Source organism: Eleutherodactylus coqui, chromosome 3, assembly GCF_035609145.1.
Source record: "Eleutherodactylus coqui strain aEleCoq1 chromosome 3, aEleCoq1.hap1, whole genome shotgun sequence".
NCBI lineage: Eukaryota > Metazoa > Chordata > Amphibia > Anura > Eleutherodactylidae > Eleutherodactylus > Eleutherodactylus coqui.
In genome coordinates, this window is record NC_089839.1 from 61,338,355 (window position 1) to 61,358,626 (window position 20,272).

General features: G+C 45.1%; 1 protein-coding gene across 1 annotated transcript in view; it reads right to left on the reverse strand.

The window, feature by feature from the left end:
- Nucleotides 1-12,902, reverse strand: part of ANKEF1 (ankyrin repeat and EF-hand domain containing 1) — a 38,135-nt gene extending 25,233 nt beyond the window's left edge. Inside the window, exons 1-5 of the mRNA XM_066595652.1 lie at nucleotides 12,793-12,902; nucleotides 3,922-4,302; nucleotides 2,644-2,843; nucleotides 1,169-1,318; nucleotides 720-843 (exon numbers count right to left, since the gene is read on the reverse strand). Of these exons, the coding sequence (XP_066451749.1) occupies nucleotides 720-843; nucleotides 1,169-1,318; nucleotides 2,644-2,843; nucleotides 3,922-4,279 (832 nt within the window). The 5' untranslated portion in view covers nucleotides 4,280-4,302; nucleotides 12,793-12,902. The remainder of the gene's footprint in view (nucleotides 1-719; nucleotides 844-1,168; nucleotides 1,319-2,643; nucleotides 2,844-3,921; nucleotides 4,303-12,792) is intronic.
- Between the last annotated feature and the right edge of the window lie 7,370 nt (nucleotides 12,903-20,272).

The window sequence follows — 20,272 nt, forward strand, 5'->3', positions numbered from 1 at the left end:
TTTTTCAACTGCTTCTTCCTTCTCCTTTTCATGCTACATACCGTAGTGCTCAACAGGCACTCAACAAGCACTATGTACTAAAGAATGAAAATAGAATTATTACTTCCACTATGCGACCCAGAGATCAGGTGACTGCTGGGTGCCCCTGTCACAGCAGAGCTGAAAGGTCCTAGCAGAACCGTATAATGTGAATGACCCCAGAGGTCTTATATGACCTCATAGGGGTCATACATGGTAAAAAAAAAAGTTACAAAAAGTAAAAAAAATACGACAGAGTAAAATAAAAATAGATACATAAAAAAGAAAAATAACCCACCGTTGACACCTACCAAAACCATCGCCGTATGCGCCCTGTAATCCAAAACTATACAAATTATATATCAAAACGTCCAAAACAAAATGAGAAACCCGTTCCTGTACTTTATTTTAGCATAAATACATAAATATACTGATTTTAAAAATAAGCTATAAATGTTAAAAAATCTATTTAAAAAAATAGAAAAACATAGCCCTATATGTCACAGGGAAAAAATGCAGGAAAAATAATTTTGGTAGCTAAAGAAAAAAAAGTACGGCAGTAAAACCCCCATGTGGTAAAACTCCATAAGAGGTGTCTGGTCCTTTAGGACCTCAACACATTGGTCCTTAAGGGGTTAAAGAATGCAATGTTTAAAAAACACGATCATTGAATTGTCCTCACATTCTGAGCCATCCAATACCTCTTTGTCCAAGGAACTTGCAGCAATCAGCGAACCCCCCGGCGGCTGCATGGTGAAGAGCGGTGTTCCCGTCCATTGCAATAATTCCCATGTCTCCTTTGTATGCAGACAGCACCTTCAGGACCTGCAAAGTAGAGGGAGGCATTTCAGAAAGAAATTTCATGAGCCTTGAGGATCAATCATCCCTGAATAATATACTCATCAGCAGTTTTTTATGGTGTGCCGGGAATCCACATTGGGTTAGTGATGCATGACTGGAGCGTTGTGTTGGACAGGTATCGTACCCTACATACTGCAGGAGGAGCGGATAATCCCTCCACACTAGTTACATCCCGCATACAGGCAGTGCTGGCCAGTTACAAACTGCTCAAGTGGAAAATACAGTCATTTGATTTCTAACTGTATTAGAAGGGGATAAAACCAAGAGACATAAAGAGAGTAAGCCGTACCTCAAAAAATCCACCTTTAGCAGCCAAATGAACAGCATGGTATCGCTGGTTATCAATAGCATTCACATCGCCTCCTTTCTCCAATATACTGCGCACAACTTCCAAGGCTCCTTCTCTTGCTGCTTCCATCAGAGCAGTGACACCCGTTTTCTGAATGGAAAGATATAACATATTAAAAGGACATGATCACCAAATGCAAACCCAGGAGTCTGGTGCTGCAAGGCAACCTGTCGGTGAGCCACTCCGGATACAGTGGTGCATCTGTACAGATGACTGTCTGCTACTGATGCTCATCCTCAGGACAGCCCCATCCCGTTGAATAGGGCTGTATTGCAGTACCTTGCATAGCAGTATATAGATATACTGCTGTAACTGGATCAACAACATTAGGCAAGCACCATGGCCACCCTTCTATTGATTGGTTCCAGTCCCCCACTGATCACACATTGATGGTCTAATACTGGGGACATTAGATGAATGTCCCCCCAACCCAACAATTTCTCACCAAGCATCTAATGTCCATGGAGGGGCCTTGACTGTCCCTGTATGAAAGAAGAATTGGGATCTTAACATGTCTGCTCCTTTGTCCTCACAGGAAATAAGCTAATAGGGGTTGGTGTAATCATGCGCTGAGTTGATTTCTGCAGGAAGCAGACAGTTCTGTTCCCATTGAGTTGGTAGTGCAAGCCAAGTTCTTGTTTGACCTGCAGTACCAAGTGAGGCCACTGCAGTGGGAACAGAGCTGTCTGCTTCCTGCTGAAATCAGCACAGTGTATGAATGAATAGACATGGCAAACAGCTAAACGGGGTTCCAGGCCTATCCTTAGGATAGGCAGTAAGTACTTTACAACTAGACACTCCATTTAAGGTTAATGTGCCAGGGCGCGCCACCACTACCCACCCCGCTCACCTGCTGCTGGGGCTGTGGTCAGGCGCTGTTACCTTCCATGCTCTGCACACCGCACTCACTCCTCTCCTCGCTGCCAGGTTTCTGCCCACAGGGCCAGCACATAATGCTAAACCTTTCTTCTTCCAATCCTGTCCTTGGACCTAGGCATCCATACCCTAGGGTGGATGCCTAAGCAACTGGTCTCATAAGTCACTGTTGTGTATTTCTGGATAAGCACCTGTTCATATCAGGATTATCTGTGCGAGTAACAGCTTGGAGACCCTACAGGAAAGACAGTATCCCGCTTGGAGGGGTCGAGGGTAAAAATGGGGTTCTGCATGTGCTGCTGCCTTAAATAGCCCCAAAGCCAAACTGGTGTGTAGCAAAGTGGATCCTCATCCGCCTGACACAAGGGTCAATGGACAGTCCTAAAAAACCCATGTAACCTCTGCCACATATAAACAGACAGGTTTTAGGAGCTTGATTATCTAATATACTGTATATAGTACGTCTCTACATAAGCCGGATACCGTGTGGTGGGCATGATATGTGTGAATTGCATCAGGGACACCATGGATATTCCTACCGGATCAGAAGCATTGGGATCAGCTCCTCTCTCCAATAACCTCAGGCACATTTCTTTACAATCTCGGGCCTGTTTACATGCTGCCAGCAGCATCGGGATTCCTTCTGCCGATATATTATTGACATCAGCTCCGGAGGCCAACACTAGTTGGAAGCAGCGGAGATGTCTCTTGGTGGGTGAAATGCAGTAAAACAGAATACCTGTTGAAAAAGGAAAATAGTCGTAATTGTAAAGCTAAAAAAATAAGACTTTGGGCGCATACTTGCCAACAGGACATCAAGGAATTACTGGCATCACTTTACCAGTATCAGAAACTACGGAGCAGAACCAGTGGATTTCTGATGGATGTGAGGCCATAATAATCTCTATTTATTCCATAACATTGGAGTCTAGATCATTACAAGATTGGAATCCACGGTAAAACTCATACAAGAGGAAGGGGGGTGGGGGGGGTGGGACTCAAATGGCCGATAGGGAGCTGAGCCCAAGATTCTTGGATGCAACTTACATCACACAGAATATGGACATCGCACATTTGCATGTATTATTCTTGTACAAGACTTGTACAAAAATAGAACATGCTGCTAATCTCTCCATCTCACAGTATCGCTGCGAGGAGAAAAAAAATCCCCTATTTCAAATGATGGGTTGCATTGATGGGTGCATCTCACAACACATAAAATTTGCACAATTTTCTCGAATGTACCCTAACTTCTGCATAGTAAAAATAAGACCGCTGTCAGATTAACATGAAATAACGGAATGGTCCACTATTTTCGTAGTGGGAAGAATGCTCTAGTCAAAGTACTAACGACCACCTGTCCGTCTGTGAGTGAGTTATATGTTCCACCACTGATCACATGAGTCATTGCGGCACCAGAAATACTTGTACTATAATTTCCTAATACCTACTAGTCTAATACCATAAAGACTACAGTGTTTAGGTAATAGGAAATTTGCATTAGCTTTGGTTGTATGAAAATGTCCTATATTTGGTAATGATAATCACATTGTCCTCTCAGGAGACAGAGATGTTAATGGCTCTAGCTATCTATGTGATGCTGTGCTGATGCATTATGGGATTGCTAGCATAGCAAAGGGGAAGTGAAAGCATGTGGAAATTTACATATAGTATCTGATAAGTATCAGACAGGAGGTTGCATTGCATGGATATGACTGCAGTATACAGAGGAGACAGCAGACAATCGGGTGAGGGGTATAGTGGTTGAAAAATGTATTTTCATTGGAGTGGCCCTTTAATTTTGAAAAATATATTACCTTTTCCTTCTTTATTTACAATGGTCATGTCAGCATGGGCCTCCAGAAGAACTTCAAGCACTAAGTCGTGACCTAATTCTGTAGCTTTCATAGCAGGTGTATATCCCTTTAAGTCCTGCATATTAGGATTGGCTCCAAGGGTAAGTAAGAAGTGACACATGTCAACATTATTAGCCCCAGCCGCCAGGTGTAGAACACCGTCTCCATTGTTGGGTTCGGTGAGGTTTATAAGGTTTGAGACACCAAGTTTGGTGAGTTTTTCTATTTGTTCTTTGTCTTGCTCCTGGACACACTGAAGGACTTTGTAGATCTGTAGGGTTTCGAGTCTTCCTCTTGCTACAGATGACTCTAATGCCATTTGTTGGACAATTTGTGGTGTTTCTGTGGACACAATTCAAAGTAAAAAATACTTTTTATTAGCAACGTTATAACAAAACCAACTGTTCTTCACGTATAACCAGCAGCAGAAAATGTTCAAAATACTCTTTTCCAAGTGTTTCCAAGTAGTTTTACATTGTAAAGCACAAGACACTTGTCTTATTCCACTCCTTTCTCCACTGTCAGCAGCGTGGAAGTTACATGCAACTGGGTTATCAGCCACTGTTACACATAACAAAATACTTCTGCTTTGCAGTAAAGAAGGGACACCTCAAGGAGGGACAATGGTCTCCAACCTCTTGCTCTTCAGTTGCTTCAAACTACAACTCCCAGCAAGTTCTCCCAGCAGTATATGGCTAATAACGCATGCTCGGAGTTGTGCTCACTCAACAGCTGGAGAGCAACAGGTTGGATATCATAAAGGGGATATTGGAGCTTTTTATGTGTTACCAATTTTTTATATTAAAAACACAAATAAAATCATTTCTCTGTTGCGGCATTACAAGACCCAAAACATTTTTATTTTTTAATCGGAAAAGCTGTATAAGGACTTACTTTTGATGGACGACCTGTAGGTTTTGTTGGTACCATTTTGAGGTACAGATGGCTGTTTATAGATTAGTATAAACATAGGTGGACCAAAAACAAGAGTAACGATTGGGGGAAGACAAAGAAGGTGGGAAGAACATATAAGGAAGTATCGGGGAGGGTGGAAGCAGTAAGGCTGTACATACTGCTTATTATGTAAGTAAGCCCGAGTTGGAAAATGACAATAAACTCTACTGTTGAGCTGATCGGAAATGATGTTCCTTCTTAAACTGTTGGAGGAGTAGATGAAATACTTGCTTGTAAACGAGATTGCCTTGGAAAGGTCAAAGCTCTAGCTGTTGGGTTCCATAGGCGCATGGTCTGCAAATAATGGTGCCAGGAGACCAACATTCTCCATATAGCATAAGGGTAGCTGCCAACTTCTCAACTAGTCAATGCTAAAGCCTTATGCACACGGCCGTGATGGGCTCCACAAGTGGAATACCGCAGCGGAGTCTGTCACGGCGCCCCCTCCGGAGGTAAGTATACTTGCCTCTGGATCCGCTGCCTGAAGTCCCACATGACGCTCCAGTATGCATGCGCAGAACAGCGCATGACGCGCCGGCAATGTCATATGATGCGTCGTCGGTGTCACATGACCCGCTGGCAGCATCATATGATGCGGCCGGCGATGGGCGCGTATTCACGCTATACTTCCGCTGTGCTACAGCGTGACGGGCGGCTTCCATTGACTGCAATGGAAGCTGTCTGTGCGTATATATTTATATTCGTAGGATCCAGGAGTTGGACTGTAGAATGTTGGGATTCTGCCAAATCTGAATCCATTCAACAGTTCACAACCTCTGTCAGCGGTTCGGTGGTTAGCACTGTTGCCTTCTAGCGCTAAGGTCCTAGGTTCAAATATGACTGAAGGACAACATCATGGAGTATGTATGTCCTCTCCACATTTGCATGGATTTCCTCCCATGGTCCGAAACATATTGACAGGTTAGTTTAAACATTGTGAGTCTCAATGGGGAAAGATATAAAGTGATATATAACATGTACGTGCTATGCAAATAAAGGTTGTTTATACGAAGGGGAACTTCACAAGAAGTAGGAATCCTCTTCTGGTGGGGAGGTATTACTAGTACAGGCTTCTGTTACTAGGTGAATGTTTGCGGAGCCCTTCTGAGGCGGTATAACAACCAACATTTTGATTGAGGTTGCGTTCGGCTTGTCAGTCATTTTTTTAACAAGTTGTTCAGTTTTTCGCCTATTTTGTGATGGTTGATTCATATGAACAACGTGCAGCTGTGAAATGTAGTTTCTTTTTCCACTGCACAAAGCAGTCGTAAAAAATAGTCGCGAGAATGGGTGAATACTAAGAGTGGGGCGAGCGTGTCATAAGTTAAAAAAAGTGCTTACCACCCCCCTTTATGTGGGCAGGTGTGTTGTCATGATGGAAGAACCAGTCACCTGTTTGCCCACACAGAGTGTTAAGCAGGACATGCTCGCCTCACCTTCTGTATTCACCCGATCTCTCTCCGTGTGACTTTGTTTTACAAGTGCTTTGAGCAGTAGAAAAGGAAACAAAACTTCACAGCTGCACGATGTTCATATGAATCGGCCATCACAAAATAGGTGAAAAACTGAACAACTTGTTGAAAACAAAAAAAAATCACTGGACCGAAACACAACTTTCCCCAACAACATCAGCTGGTATAGCATCTCAGTAGGGTTCTGCAGACATTTACCCTGCAACCGAAGACTGTACTAGTAACACCGCAGCCACCAGAAGAAGATTCTGGTTTATTTCGGGTATCCCCTCATGTTATTATTACTAACCTCTGGCATGTCCATACTTTGCAAGGATTGTGCCTTGGAAATAAAGCATGGGTCACAGATCAATCAGAGATTTGTTTGCTAACTTCTGGAGTCGGATGAGGCTCCCGCTCTTCCTCACCACTATTAACGTTTTCTGATGTATTGCAAATGGAGATTTTTTTAGAGTGTATATAAAATAAAGCTTGTCATTTTACTTACATCTCCAGTTATACAGATTTATAAATGTGTTCTCTAATATCACTGTAACCGTGTTAAATATTAGAAGCTCTGGTCATAAGGTGTATACATATGAAAAAAAAAGAGTATAAAAAAATGGACTAATTTTAAAACCCTTTTGCGTTTCTATATTGTATTCTTTCTCACGACCAGCAGGTGGCACCATTATATGTGTTGCAAATTATTTCACCGTCTATAAAAGAAACTTCCATCCAAAATCTTCTAAATTAAAGGGGTTTTCTGAGAACCCCAAGGGAGTGAGGGACAAAGTATGTAATGACATTAAAACTTACATAATCCCTTCCCACTGTGCGCTGCTCCTCTGCCACTGGCCGCTTCCCCGGGTCTCTGTTTAAATTGGCTGCAGCGGAGACGTGAATGCTTCAGCCAATGGGAAGCCAGCAGGGATGTCACCAGTGACGTCCCGTAAACCTGCTTTAGGGATTTAACATGAAAGCCCATGTAACAGGTTTATGGAACATCAGCGGGCCTTTGGGCTGTCAGATGCCGTTGTAATGGATCGCTTAAATGGCAGCGCCGCCCCACGATGAGTATATTACTTTTATAGTTTTGGACATGGAGGAACCAAAACTATACAAAAGTAGTAACTCAGGAAACCCCTTTAAACTTTTGTTATTTATACTTTTGCCAAAAACCTATCAAAATGGACTTAAATAGAATATGGTTAAATAATAAAATGCCGGGGAAATCAAATCTGTTGGTGAAGATTCTTGCAAAGTTTTCTCTATATGTGGCCCATACATTAATATAGCCCTGCTGTATTGCCTGTGGTGTTCGCAGCTTGGGGTATAACCTACTGACCCTATGAAAATGATCTCTTCTGGTATCTGCACTGACTGAAATTCAAAAAAATCACAAAAATGGAAAAGAATTAAATTTGCCACAAATAACATTTAGAAAAAGTGATGAATGACAAAATGCCTGTAAGGAGCCGTAAGAAGAGCCATTTGGTCCTCTGGAATAAAAGAGGTTATGGTGGGGAGAATCAGATAGTTAAGCTGAGATAGTCTGGATTCGGGGTTTCTTTACCAGCTAGTGTAGGGTGGAGAGGTAAGGAAACAATAGGGGGCCGTTCTTTGTCTGGAAGGTATTTTTGCTATTTGTAACCAACAGGTCATCGATAGATGAGTGTCGGGGACTTGCCGCACGGATCCCTGCCGATCAGCTGATTCCTAGGCAGTCAGTGCATGAAGCAGACAGCGCTGATCACAGCACAGTGGCCTGGGTTGGTATTGCAGGTGCAGCTTTTGTTGACTGCAATGGGACTGTACATATGATGAGGGTTTCAGTACATAAGGAAGAAAAAACAAGAACCAAAAGCGAGTGACAGACTGGTAAAGAGTGAGGGAGGACCTGCCAGTCTACAAGGGATGGACACGGTAGGGGAGGGTAGAAAGTGTTCCTATGCAGATCTAGCAAAGTGTAACAGAACTGGAATAACATTCTGCGACGAGTTATCTGATCTTACGCCATTGAAACGTTATTGCTAACCTATCTTTATATCCTAAATATCTGTGCAGCGGAGCGGAGGAATGGAATTAAAACGGAAATGAACGGATGCAGTTTTGAAAAATCGGAAAGTAAACGGAAAGCATTCGGGTTATTGTAGGTTGTAGACTTTGCTGAAGAGGTGGGTTTACAGGTTGCTTTTAAAGGTTTCTAAGATGGGGAAGAGTCTGATCATTCGGGGTAGTGAGTTCCAGTATATGGGGAATACAGGGGGCGTTTGGAGAAGGAGGTCTTGTGTGAATAGTATGGGGAGGTATTGGGAATTTAGGTCGGAGGTATATGGAGGGGAGAAGTCTTTATCTTAAGGGCGCCCACCCACTGGCGCTTGCGATTTTCGTGCGTGAAAAACTCAGCGTTTTCGCGGCGTTTTTCCCGCGTTTTTCGCACGGTTTTCGCCGCGTTTTCGCGGCTTTTCCATTAATTTCCATTGACTTTCATGGGTGCATTAGGAGAAAAATAAGGACACATATGCAACTGACGGTTCCTATGTTAAAAAACGCAACGCAAAACGCCAGTGGACAGGAGTACATTCAATTCTAATTGCTCTGCAGAAAAAATGCAAAACGCAAAGAAAAAAAAATCGCCAGTGGGTGGGCGCCCTTAAAGAGGTTATCCGAGACTTTAACTATTGATGATGTATCCACGGTAAATGTCATTAATAGCTGATTAGCAGGAGTCCACAACTTAGGATCTTCGCTGATCAGTTGATCGGATGCCCTTTGTCAGCACAGCAACACACACAGGGTACGGGGCGGAAGCAGTTGGCTTCGATTTCTGTTTAGTGGCTGGCCCTTGTAATTGCAGGCACAACTGTCATTGATCTTAATGAGTGCTGCACCAGCAATTACAAGTGCCAGCCACTCTGACCGCTGTGTATTGTCGCGCTGACAGCAGGTGCCCGATCAGCTGATCAACCGGGATTCTGAGCGGCAGAGCCCAGATGATTAACTATTGATGCCATCTGTAGTATTTTCCAGGAAACCCCTTTAAAGGGGTTGTCCGAGGCTTTTAGGAACCACTCACATGGGTGTATGTATAGTCTGTCCGTGTATTTCTCAGTGCACAAATACATTATGGCCTATGGCGCTATTCACATGGGTCTGTAAAAGAAAGCATGCATGTCCTATTCTGGTCTATATCAGATTCGGATGTGCCGTGTGAATGCAGCCGTACTATTGATGATCTATCCTCAAGATAGGTCAGCAATAGTTGATTGACAGGAGTCTGCCGCTTGGGTTCCCCTCTGATCTCCAGGCCTGCTGTCAGTGTGGACAACGCCGAAAGCTGATAGCGCTGTCAGCATTCAGTGACCAGGTTTGATACTGTAGGTACATCTCCCATTGTATTTAACAGAAGCTGTGCCTGCAGTACCAAACTGAACCACTGCAACATGGATAGTGCTATCTGCTTCCAGCACTGTTCACATTGACAGCTGGCAAGGCAATCAGCTGATTGTCGGGGATTCCGAGTGGTGGACTCCTGCTGATCAACTATCCTAAAGATATGTCATCAATTACAAAAGTCCCAGACAACCCCTTTGGAAAAAAAAGTGATTGACCATACGTAAAATGATCATTATCTTTAGTGGTATTGGTGAATATAAATGTTGCGAGCCCTGATGGGGCAAAATAGTGATGCCTAATGGATGATCGGTCAGACCCTTGGGGTGAAGGGCCCTGCAGCACATGGGACGCTTCCTACCTGCAAACACTTGGCAAAAGAGAAGCATGGTGCGCTTCGAGAGGTCTGCGTATCGGGGGTAACCCAGACAAAGAAAGAAGCAGAAGCGAACAGCTAAGGTGTATGGAGCAGGCGTGAGAGTACCGCTACCCCCAGGACTGCGTAATGTAAAATCCCTGGCCAGGGTGGGGGACCAGGACTCGCAGGGACTGTTAGCATAGCGTAGTGATGATGGCACCAGTAGTTCACGGAAGGTCTTGCGGGTGAATTACTTCCTGAGTAGTAATGTTATATAGTTGCAGTGTGATGTCATGCCAAGCGTTTATACTGATGTGTACTGTGTATGATGTGTTTAGGAGGCGGGATATGTAATAAGGCACATGATGACCTGTGGATATAAAATGACATCTATGGCGCGGTATTGCGTTGTGTGTAAGGACGCTGCTCGTACGCCGCATTTGAGAGGTTGCAAAAGATGCCGGACAGTCATGTGAAGTCATGTGCCTCGTGCTGCCAAGAGATGTATTCTCAGTGTCGCAATAAATATAAGTACTGTCACTTTAAGGGTATGTTTAGACGGAGTGGAAATGCTGCGGAATGCGTGTAGCTGAAAATTGCACAACAAATTCTGCAACATTTCAGCGTCCAAATCAGCACCAGCGGAAGCGCAGCTGATGTCAGAGGATGCCACACTGCCCTCACCTCCGAAGTCTCTGCGTTTCCTTAACCCGGAAGCCTCTAATGAGCGCAGCACCACTAGTCACTTCTGCATCACGTGACCAACGCGCTGCGCTCACTAGAAGCTGCTGGTGAAGAAGGCGCCGAGAGCACGAAGACTTTGGAGGTATCTTCTGTAATCAGCACCGGCGGTACGGATCCTGATTCTGTGTCTTGAGCGGAAAAAATGCAGATTTTGCAACCAAATTTAGCGCTGTGGGAAATCCGCAGCATTTCCACTCCGCATAAACATCCCCGCAGGCTGCTTCACACGGGCGAGCAAACCGGGCTAGATTTGTGTGTTGGGAGACGCACAATTCTCGCACAAATGTGAACCTGATTCTTTTGAATGGGGTCATACACAGGAGATCGCACCGCAATGCGTGAAGCAAATCGCAGCAGGTCCTATCTTTGGGCGCGCCCTCGCATCGCCTCTACCATTGTTGTCAACGGGGACGGCAGAAGCATCGCGCCACACACGATGTGAGGTCTCCCATAGAAAACAATGGGAGAAGCTTCACGATCCTCCGCCGCCGCGATCCATACTTCCGCGAACTGATGCCAGGCGCTTTTGAGAGAAAAGCGCCTTACATCCGCAGGGCCGTGATTCACTAACGGATATCGCACTCGCCTGTGTGAACTTAGCCCTAGGCCACTTCACATGGGCGACAAAATTGTGCAATTTTCCGTCGATGCGACGGCGCTACAAACGCATGTATGTGAAGCCCACGCTGTCCTTCACATTAGCGATGTTTTCACTCATGTGATGTTGCGAGAAAAAAATAATTTGCGGGATGCTCTTTCTGCGATGTGCGATTTTTTATTTTTTTTTTCTCTCTCCCATGTTTCCCTATGGAGTCTCCTTGTTTATCGCATCACATGAACTTGCACTTTTTGTGCGATGCGATTTTAGCATTAGAAACTCCTATAGACTTTTGCGATGCGATGCGAGATTATTCTCACAACAGTGTTATCGCTGAATAATCGCGATTTTCTCTGTAGCTCGTGTAAAAGAGGCTTACGCTACAAGTCATTTGGCAACACTCAGGCCTCATGTCCACGGGGAAATTCAGGCCCGTCGCGGATTCTTCATACAGAATCCCGCAGCGGGTCCCTCCTTTCCCGCGGACATGAGGCCTAAAAAGAAGAATTACTTACCTGTCCGGACGCTGCAGATCTGCCCTCCGTCGCGGCTGGATCTTCTTTCCTTGGCCCGGCGGATGTGCTCGGCATGCTGGCAGTGTGCCATGCGCATGCGCTGGGCACTCCATTTTTTTTTTAACTCTTGCTCTCCCGCGGATCCGGACAGCTTCCATAGGCTTCAATGGAAGCCTGCGGGAGCCGTCCCCGCGGGAGACCCGCACGAAAATGGAGCATGCTGCGGGTGTTTTCCCGCAGATGCAATCCGCGCTTCAAGGGAAAATGACATCCGCAGGTATTTAACTACCTGCGGGTGTCCAATGCATCCCTATGGGGTGCGGATCACGCGTGCGGGCGACCCGCTGCAGATCTGTCCCCGTGGACATGAGGCCTAATGGCTCCAGCACACTTGCGTCTTTCTTGCGCGTTTTTTCATGCGATATTGCTGCGGGTTTTTTTTACGTGAATATCAATGGAGGTTCGTGTTTTGCGATTTTTGTGCGATGCGTTTTTAACATCAGAAAGTCCCACTAACCTTCGTCTTAAAAAAAGCAGTGATATCGCATGAAAAAAAACGCGCAAGAAAAACGCAAGTAGATGAGCCCTCCAAAATATGTTTATTGCTTGATGTTAAGTAAAGTCATTTAGAAAAAAAATGGCGCTGCCTCCGTCTGTCATCGCCACGCCACCCCGTCACCAGCCACACGGGCACATAGCACCGACCCGGGTCAGAAACACTGGTGGGTAGTTTAATTATATCCTCCATATAAAGATGGAGTCCAATCCTCACGTTTATCTTATTGTGTAAAGAAATGGGACCAGTAAGGTTGTTACCTGCTGGAGGTAAGTAGCCGCTGATGTCCTGGATGTGTCCTCCTCCTCTTACAGTAAGATGCCAGCAACAGGGAACATGCCCTCAGCCGCTGCGAAAAAGGACGCGAAGGCCGTCTCCATGGTTACCGGGATCCACCGCAGCCGCCTATCTGAGCATGCGTAAACAGCCATATACCCAGGCGCATGCGCAGAATTGATTCCCTGTGCGAGGTATTTCTGGTCACGTGGAGACCGACGCCTGCTAGCGTGCAGGCAGACTTCTGAGAGGCAACAGGCGTAAACACTGTAGTGCAGTCACCCAGCATCCTGCCGTACCGCTCCTGTGTGAAGGGCTGATGTATACACATTACAGCCATTGTTGGGAAAAAGGTTACTATTCGTTTGGGCTTCATAATTAATTCCTTTATGATTGGGAAGTGTAGTAATAAACTCCCTCCAGCAGGTGGCAGTCATATTTACACGCAACACGGACTGATATCGCGCTTAAAGGCCAGCGTCACGCAGGTGTATTTTCACGCGCAATACGCAGAGGATAGAACATATTGATTTCAATGGCTACGTTTACTTGAGCGTTTCAGTCATGCCAAAAAAACAATATTCTCTTTTTTCCTATTTAGTGATTTCAATTATTATTTTTTGGGCGGGGCACGAATGCACATGCCCTGCGCGCGCAAAAAATATATGCCGACGCACGCGCCAAAAAAGCATCTTTCGTTCCGTGTGGGTACCCTTAGGCTGCGCTTGCATTTCACAGCCATTACTGCAGTGTCCCGAGCGCAACGCTATTCGCGATCTAACACTCCCGTTGATTTCAATAAGGCCTCACAGACCTGCGCTGGAACATGGCGCTTCTAACGCTGCGATTTTTTTTTTTTAGCGCTGTCCTATATTTCCACGTTTTGTAACGCACCTCATCAGCCATCACAATGACAAGGTGCGCTAAAAAGCGCAATCTAACTCTGACACGCTTTAGTAGACACGCTGCTAAACTCCCTCCCACCTCCATTCTCCGGCAGCTACAATAGGCTCCCATAGGAGTCTATGGGAGCCGCTGCCATGTTCAGGACAGAAGATAGTTCCTGAACTATCTTTCCTGGCCGACATGCGCTCCTATGCCCTATCTTGGCGGCCGGGTGCTTTTACATTGCGGAAATACGCCCATCTGAACTGATGCATTGTAAACCAATGCATCAGATGGGCAGCGTATATCCGCCAGTCGTGAAAGCGCAGCCAATATCCTTAGGGCTTCTTCACGCTTGCGATCCTGAAAAATCACAGTTTTGTTCCAGTGATTTTTGAGCGTCAGCAATGCTCCTTCTTGTGAAAAATCGTGCTCCGCTGCTATTTGGGTTTTTTGGGGTTTTTTTGAGCAAAGGTCAATAGAAGTTTGTAATGCTAAAAATGCATCACACGAAAATCACAAGGTCGTGTGTTGCGATGTGATAAAAGGGAGTCTCTATAGGGAAGCATGGGCTCGAAAAAACTCGCAAAACGCAGAAAGAGAGGACATGCTGCGATTTTTTTTAACGCCACATCTCATGAGTGAAAACATCGCAAATGAGAATGAAACCACTAAAAATCGTTGGTTTCATAATTCTGAGTTTTCACTCACTCTCGCATCGCACTATTTTATCGCAAGTGTGAAGGCAGCCTTAAAGGGGCAGCGCCACGTTATAAAGCTATTCTCTAGCCACAGTGAAAGTGCTCTGCAATCTTCGTTACTCCAATTAAAATGGACCGGCATCACTCAGGACCTCCCTTTTGGTAAGTTCCGGTAAAGTGGCCATTCAAGTGAAGCATGGACCCAAATTTGATGAATAAACATATGCTAGTATTGTTCTCCTCATTGCAGGCTCTGCTTATTTCCTAGGGACTTTAGAACAGTAGTTCCTCCTGCAGGCTTTTGCCACTGCTGCCCCATGATTAAGGAATCAGTCAATGGTGTGCAGCGGTGGGCTGTAGCTGTAGGGCCCCAACATCCCTTCTAGGGCCACCAGCATTGGACAGCAGAACCCTCTTCTAGTAAGACCTTTCAGCTCTCCTGCCACGTCTGTAGATACTTGCATTTCTCAGATCTTTTTTTAAAGCTGTGTGTTGTGTCATCCCTCTGTTATTTCTCAGGGAAATTCATGAGCAAATTGCCATCTGGGTGTTACCATATGGGCTTATGTTCCTGCACAGTTTGACATTGTCCAATCAGTGCTGCGAGTGTCAGAACGTGCAGGGATATGCCTTATTGCAGAAAGGAATAGTAACACCCAGTTGTCAATTTATTGAATTTCAGAGGAACAGTACGACGTAGAATTGTAAGAAAGGATGCCCCAGAACTGTCCTTACATGAGGAATGCTTGTACTTTATTTACTAAAGCTGACAAGTCATTAAAGGGGTTGTCCCGCGAAACAAAGTTGGGGTATACACTTCTGTATGGCCATATTAATGCACTTTGTAATGTACATTGTGCATTAATTATGAGCCATACAGAAGTTATTCACTTACCTGTTCCGTTGCTAGCGTCCCCGTCTCCATGGTGCCGTCTAATTTTCAGCGTCTAATCGCCCGATTAGACGCGCTTGCGCAGTCCGGTCTTCTCCCTTCTGAATGGGGCCGCTCGTGCTGGAGAGCTGCCCTCGTAGCTCCGCCCCGTCACGTGTGCCGATTCCAGCCAATCAGGAGGCTGGAATCGGCAATGGACCGCACAGAAGACCTGCGGTCCACCGAGGGTGAAGATCCCGGCGGCCATCTTCGCAAGGTAAGTAAGAAGTCACCGGAGCGCGGGGATTCGGGTAAGTACTATCGTTTTTTTTTTATCAACACATGCATCGGGTTTGTCTCGCGCCGAACGGGGGGGCTATTGAAAAAAAAAAAACCCCGTTTCAGCGCGGGACAACCCCTTTAACCTCTTAATGACCAGGCCAAATTTTGAAAAGCTGACATGTCACTTTAACCTAGAATAACTCCGTAAAGGTTTTGCATATCCAAGTGATTCTGACGTTTTTTCGCCACATATTGTACTTCATTTAGGTGGTAAAAACAGACTGATAGAATGTGTATATTTATAAAAAGTGCCAAAATTGGGAACAATTTGAAAAAAAGTTATTTTTTCACATTTTCAACTGTAATGTCCCTAACGTGTAAATATACTGTACAAATTTTTGATAAGATATATATTTCCAGCTCTATACTTTATTCTGGATGCATGTTTGAACATCTTTAGTTTTTTTTTTTTTAACCATGAAGGAGACGCACAAATTTAACATTACTTATCAACAGTTTGAGGAACATTTTGTTTTCCTATACCAAGCTAAGATTGCAAAGACTCGTAGGTGTCAGAATGATAGCTAACCCTACAAATGACCACATTTTAAAAACGACACCCCTTAATGTATTCACTGAGGGGTGTCATGAGTATTTTGACCCCACAGTTTTTTTTTTCAGGAGTTAATGCAATTCAGAGAAGAAAAAAAAAATCAAATTTCATATTTTTGCAAATATGTCATCTTAAAGACATATTTTTCTATACATTTACATTTCATGAAAATGAGGATTTGCACCCCAAAATGGATACCCCCTGGGTTCAGAAACATACCCATTGTGGCCCTAATATTATGTCTGGCTGCACAACGGGGCCAACCTGTTTTTTAACTTTTATATGACCGCAATAATCCATTGGATAACAGCGATCACTCACTTGACCAGGGACCGCTCACCGCGGCCCTCTGTCACTGCTCGAGACTCTCGCCTACCATTAGTGGCCAGCTTCGGCGCTTGCGTCAGCCATTTTGGCAACGAACACATGCGGTGAAGCTAGGGAAAAGTCAGTGGGTAGAGATCCCATCGGGGGACATCACTGGAGGCCTTAGGTAAGTAATTTCACCTCCCCTCATGGAGACAGGAGGTGAAAATAACTTTTTAAAAAACTTTTACGTGATTGCCGTTATCCATTAGATGACAGTGATCACGTGACCAAGGACCATGTACCGCAGCCCCAGTGAAATTTTCTGGCTCTTGGCTATGTTTGGTAGCCAGGAGCAAGGAGAATTTATATTATCCCGTCAATCTGCGACTTTTGCGCATGCGTCCATCATTTTGGCGTCAGGCAAGTGCGCAGAAGATGGGGTAAGGTCTGCGAATAAATCCGTGGGCCTTAGGTACGTAAGTACGTAATTTCATCTCCCCTAATGTATATGATCCGTGAGGGGAATTGAAACTTAAACTTTATTAAAACTTTTTGGTTTTTTTCACACTTTTTGTATACTGTGGTTCCCAGTGAGATCTCACTGCCCTCGGCTACTCATACTAGCCGGGAGCTAGGTGATTATAAATTTCCCGGACCTCACTGGAAGGACCAGAACGCCCCGAGACATTGCGGAGGACAGAAGTGAGTACTCTCAACTCCCCTCATGGATCGGAGCCCGCGGCCCCCCATAACAGCTTCATGCTCTTGACTACCTCCAGCAGCCGATAGCATGGCGCTGTTACATCCACGGCCCCTGCAGCTTTAATCCTCAGGGTGAGCGTGTTTTTACGGCCTGAGGATTAAAGCCCACAAAGCCAGGACGTAAAAAGGCAATGGGGCGGTCACTAAGGGGTTAAATAGAAGTTATTTATACTTTAAGATTGTGAAAAAAAATCTGCAAATTACATAAAAACAAACAATATAATATTTAGATAAAGAGAAAGGGTACAGCTCATCAACCCACGGATCATCTTCTGATCTACTGGTTTCCAGGCATTGAATGAGGTGGTGCACAGACTGCTTGTGGACCTTGAAGCATAGTAAACAACAACAAAAATCAATTAGTGAAATCCAGTACTACGAAGTAAAAGACAATTCTTTATTTCTTTATATTTAAAAATGGCAATTACTCATTTAGAGCATAATTAGTATATACAAATATGAAAGAACAAAAGACATGAAAACAATGTGCGCAATGAAAAAGTACCAGTCTTCATATCACAGTTCCTTCATATCACGTTAGGTGACCAGGAACTGTGATTAGAAGAACCAATATTACAGTCATGCAAATTGATTAACTCTAAAACCATGTTTCCCCAAAAATAAGACCTACTATGTTTTTTCTTACATTTTTTCAAGAAGGCTTGAAATATAACTCTGAAAATAAGCCCTAGCTGGACTACATTAAAACTAAATGAATACATTACCTAGTAGCCATGGTCTGGATTCCTCCCACTGCTCTCCGAAGTTCTATAGCTCCGCCTTGTGTGTCCTGCACTTCTTCAGCCCCTGACAGAACATCACTTGCTGGTTGCGGGATTCATAAATCCCGCCTCTAGGAAGCAATGGCTCTGATTGGCTAAAAGCATCACTCGCTGAACCATTCAATGCAGCGTTCGCTGAACCAACACGACAGCTGTGATTGGTTCAGCGAGCGCTGCATTGATTGGCTGAAAGCGGCTCTCGCTGAACCAATCAGAGCCATTGCTTCCTGGAGGCGAGATTTATGAATCCCATGACCAGCAAGTGATGTTCTGTCAGCGGCTGAGGAGTGCAGGACGCACGGGGGAGCTACGGAACCACAGAGACCAGCGGGAGGGACCCAGACTGCAGCCGCTAGATAAGTAAAATAAGCCATTTTCTCGGAAAATAAGACTTAGTGCCTCTTTTGGGACAAAAGTAATATAAGACAGGGTCTGATTTTCGGGGAAACACAGTATGTCTTTGGCACGTTTCATGTTTGTACATGACTACGAGTTATAATGCCCGAAATGCATACGGTTTTCCAATGTTGCCATATTTAAATATGAAGAAATAAGGAATCGTATTTTACGTTGCTGGTGCTGAATTGTACTAATTGATTTTTGCTGGCATGTACTTCGATCGGGAGGTCCAGAAGCAGTCTGTGCACTGACATATTCAATGGCCGGAGACCAGGCATTGATTCATGGTGTGGTGGATATGGTGTGGGAAAAGGAGTGGAGGTACCTCAGTGGAGGTCCTTGTCCTAATTAGGTATCCTGATGGTGAAGTAGCAACAGAGGTATAGGCATGGGGTGCCAATTTCAGCTAATCCAGGAAACGTTCAATCAGTGAGTAGACATATGTAGAACCGAATGGTATGAACCAAAAGGCTGGGAATAATGTGCAGCCCTTTAAAAGACATAAAAACTTTAATGACAACATCTGTGTATTTGGTATAAGCAGCTTAAAAAACATGTTTCAAAGCTTCGCAATGCTTCTTCTGCAGTACTGCTGGAGGCACACACTAGTTAACCCTTTCCAATCCACTGTCTGACGACATTACGATTTAAAGCTGGATTCACACGAACATATATTGGCTCGGTTTTCACGCCGAGCCGATATACGGTGTCCTCATCTGCAGGGGGGGGGGGATGGAAGAGCCAGGAGGAGTGCTCTGAGCTCCCGCCCCCTCTCTGCCTCCTCTCCGCCCCTCTGCACTATTTGCAATCAAAGCAGGCGGGACAGGGGGGTGGGGCTAAGTTCCGAGAATTAGCCCCACCCCCATCCCACCTCTCTCCATTGCAAATAGTGCAGAGGGGTGGAGAGGAGGCAGAGAGGGGGCGGGAGCTCAGAGCACTCCTCCTGGCTCTTCCAGGCTCCCCCCTTGCAGAGAGAGACGACGTTTATCGGCCGGCGTGAAAACCGAGCCGATATACGTTCGTGTGAATCCAGCCTAAGGCTGTACAGCTCCGATGTTGGAAGACATCCGTCGGGGTTCTCTTACTGTATATTGCCAGCCTTTCTGCTGTCAGAGCCTATCCAACGTGTCACCTCATGCAGTACTGGCTTTAGCCAGCAGATCGTGCCTTTGTATAATGGCAGAAAAAGAGTAAGCCCCCTGGGAAAACCAGGATACAAATTGGATTGGAAAGGGTTAATAAGATGATGGGAGCTGGGCGCGTATATAATAGAGACTACTTCTTTCTGCTGGATTCACTTATAATAATAATAATCTTTATTTGTATAGCGCCAACTTATTCCGCAGCGCTTTCAGGCATGGATAAATGCAAAACAATACAACAATTACAATGTGAGATACATTGGGTTAGACACAAATGGGTTGGGGGAGGTACAGGAGGTGCAGGGGGTGGGGAACACAGGCAATAGGAAATATTATGTACAGATCATTTATCAGAAGGCAACCAGGGTGGAGCACCATAGGGAGGGGCGAGGGACTAGGTCAGGAGATTTGGTAGGCTTCCCTGAAGAGGTGCGTTTTTAAGGCACGTCTGAAATTTCGTGCATCGGGAATTGTCCGGATGCCTTGGGGTAGAGCGTTCCAGAGGATGGGTGCTGCTCTGGTGAAGTCCTGTAGGCGAGCATGAGAGGTTCGTATTACAGGGGTGTTTAGTCTGAGTGTATTTGCCGATCGGAGTGAGCGGGCTGGGTGGTATACTGACAGGAGGGAGGTGATGTATGGTGGTGCAGCGCCATGCAGAGCTTTGTGAGTGAGGTAGAGGAGTTTAAATTTAGTTCTGCAGTGGATGGGCAGCCAATGC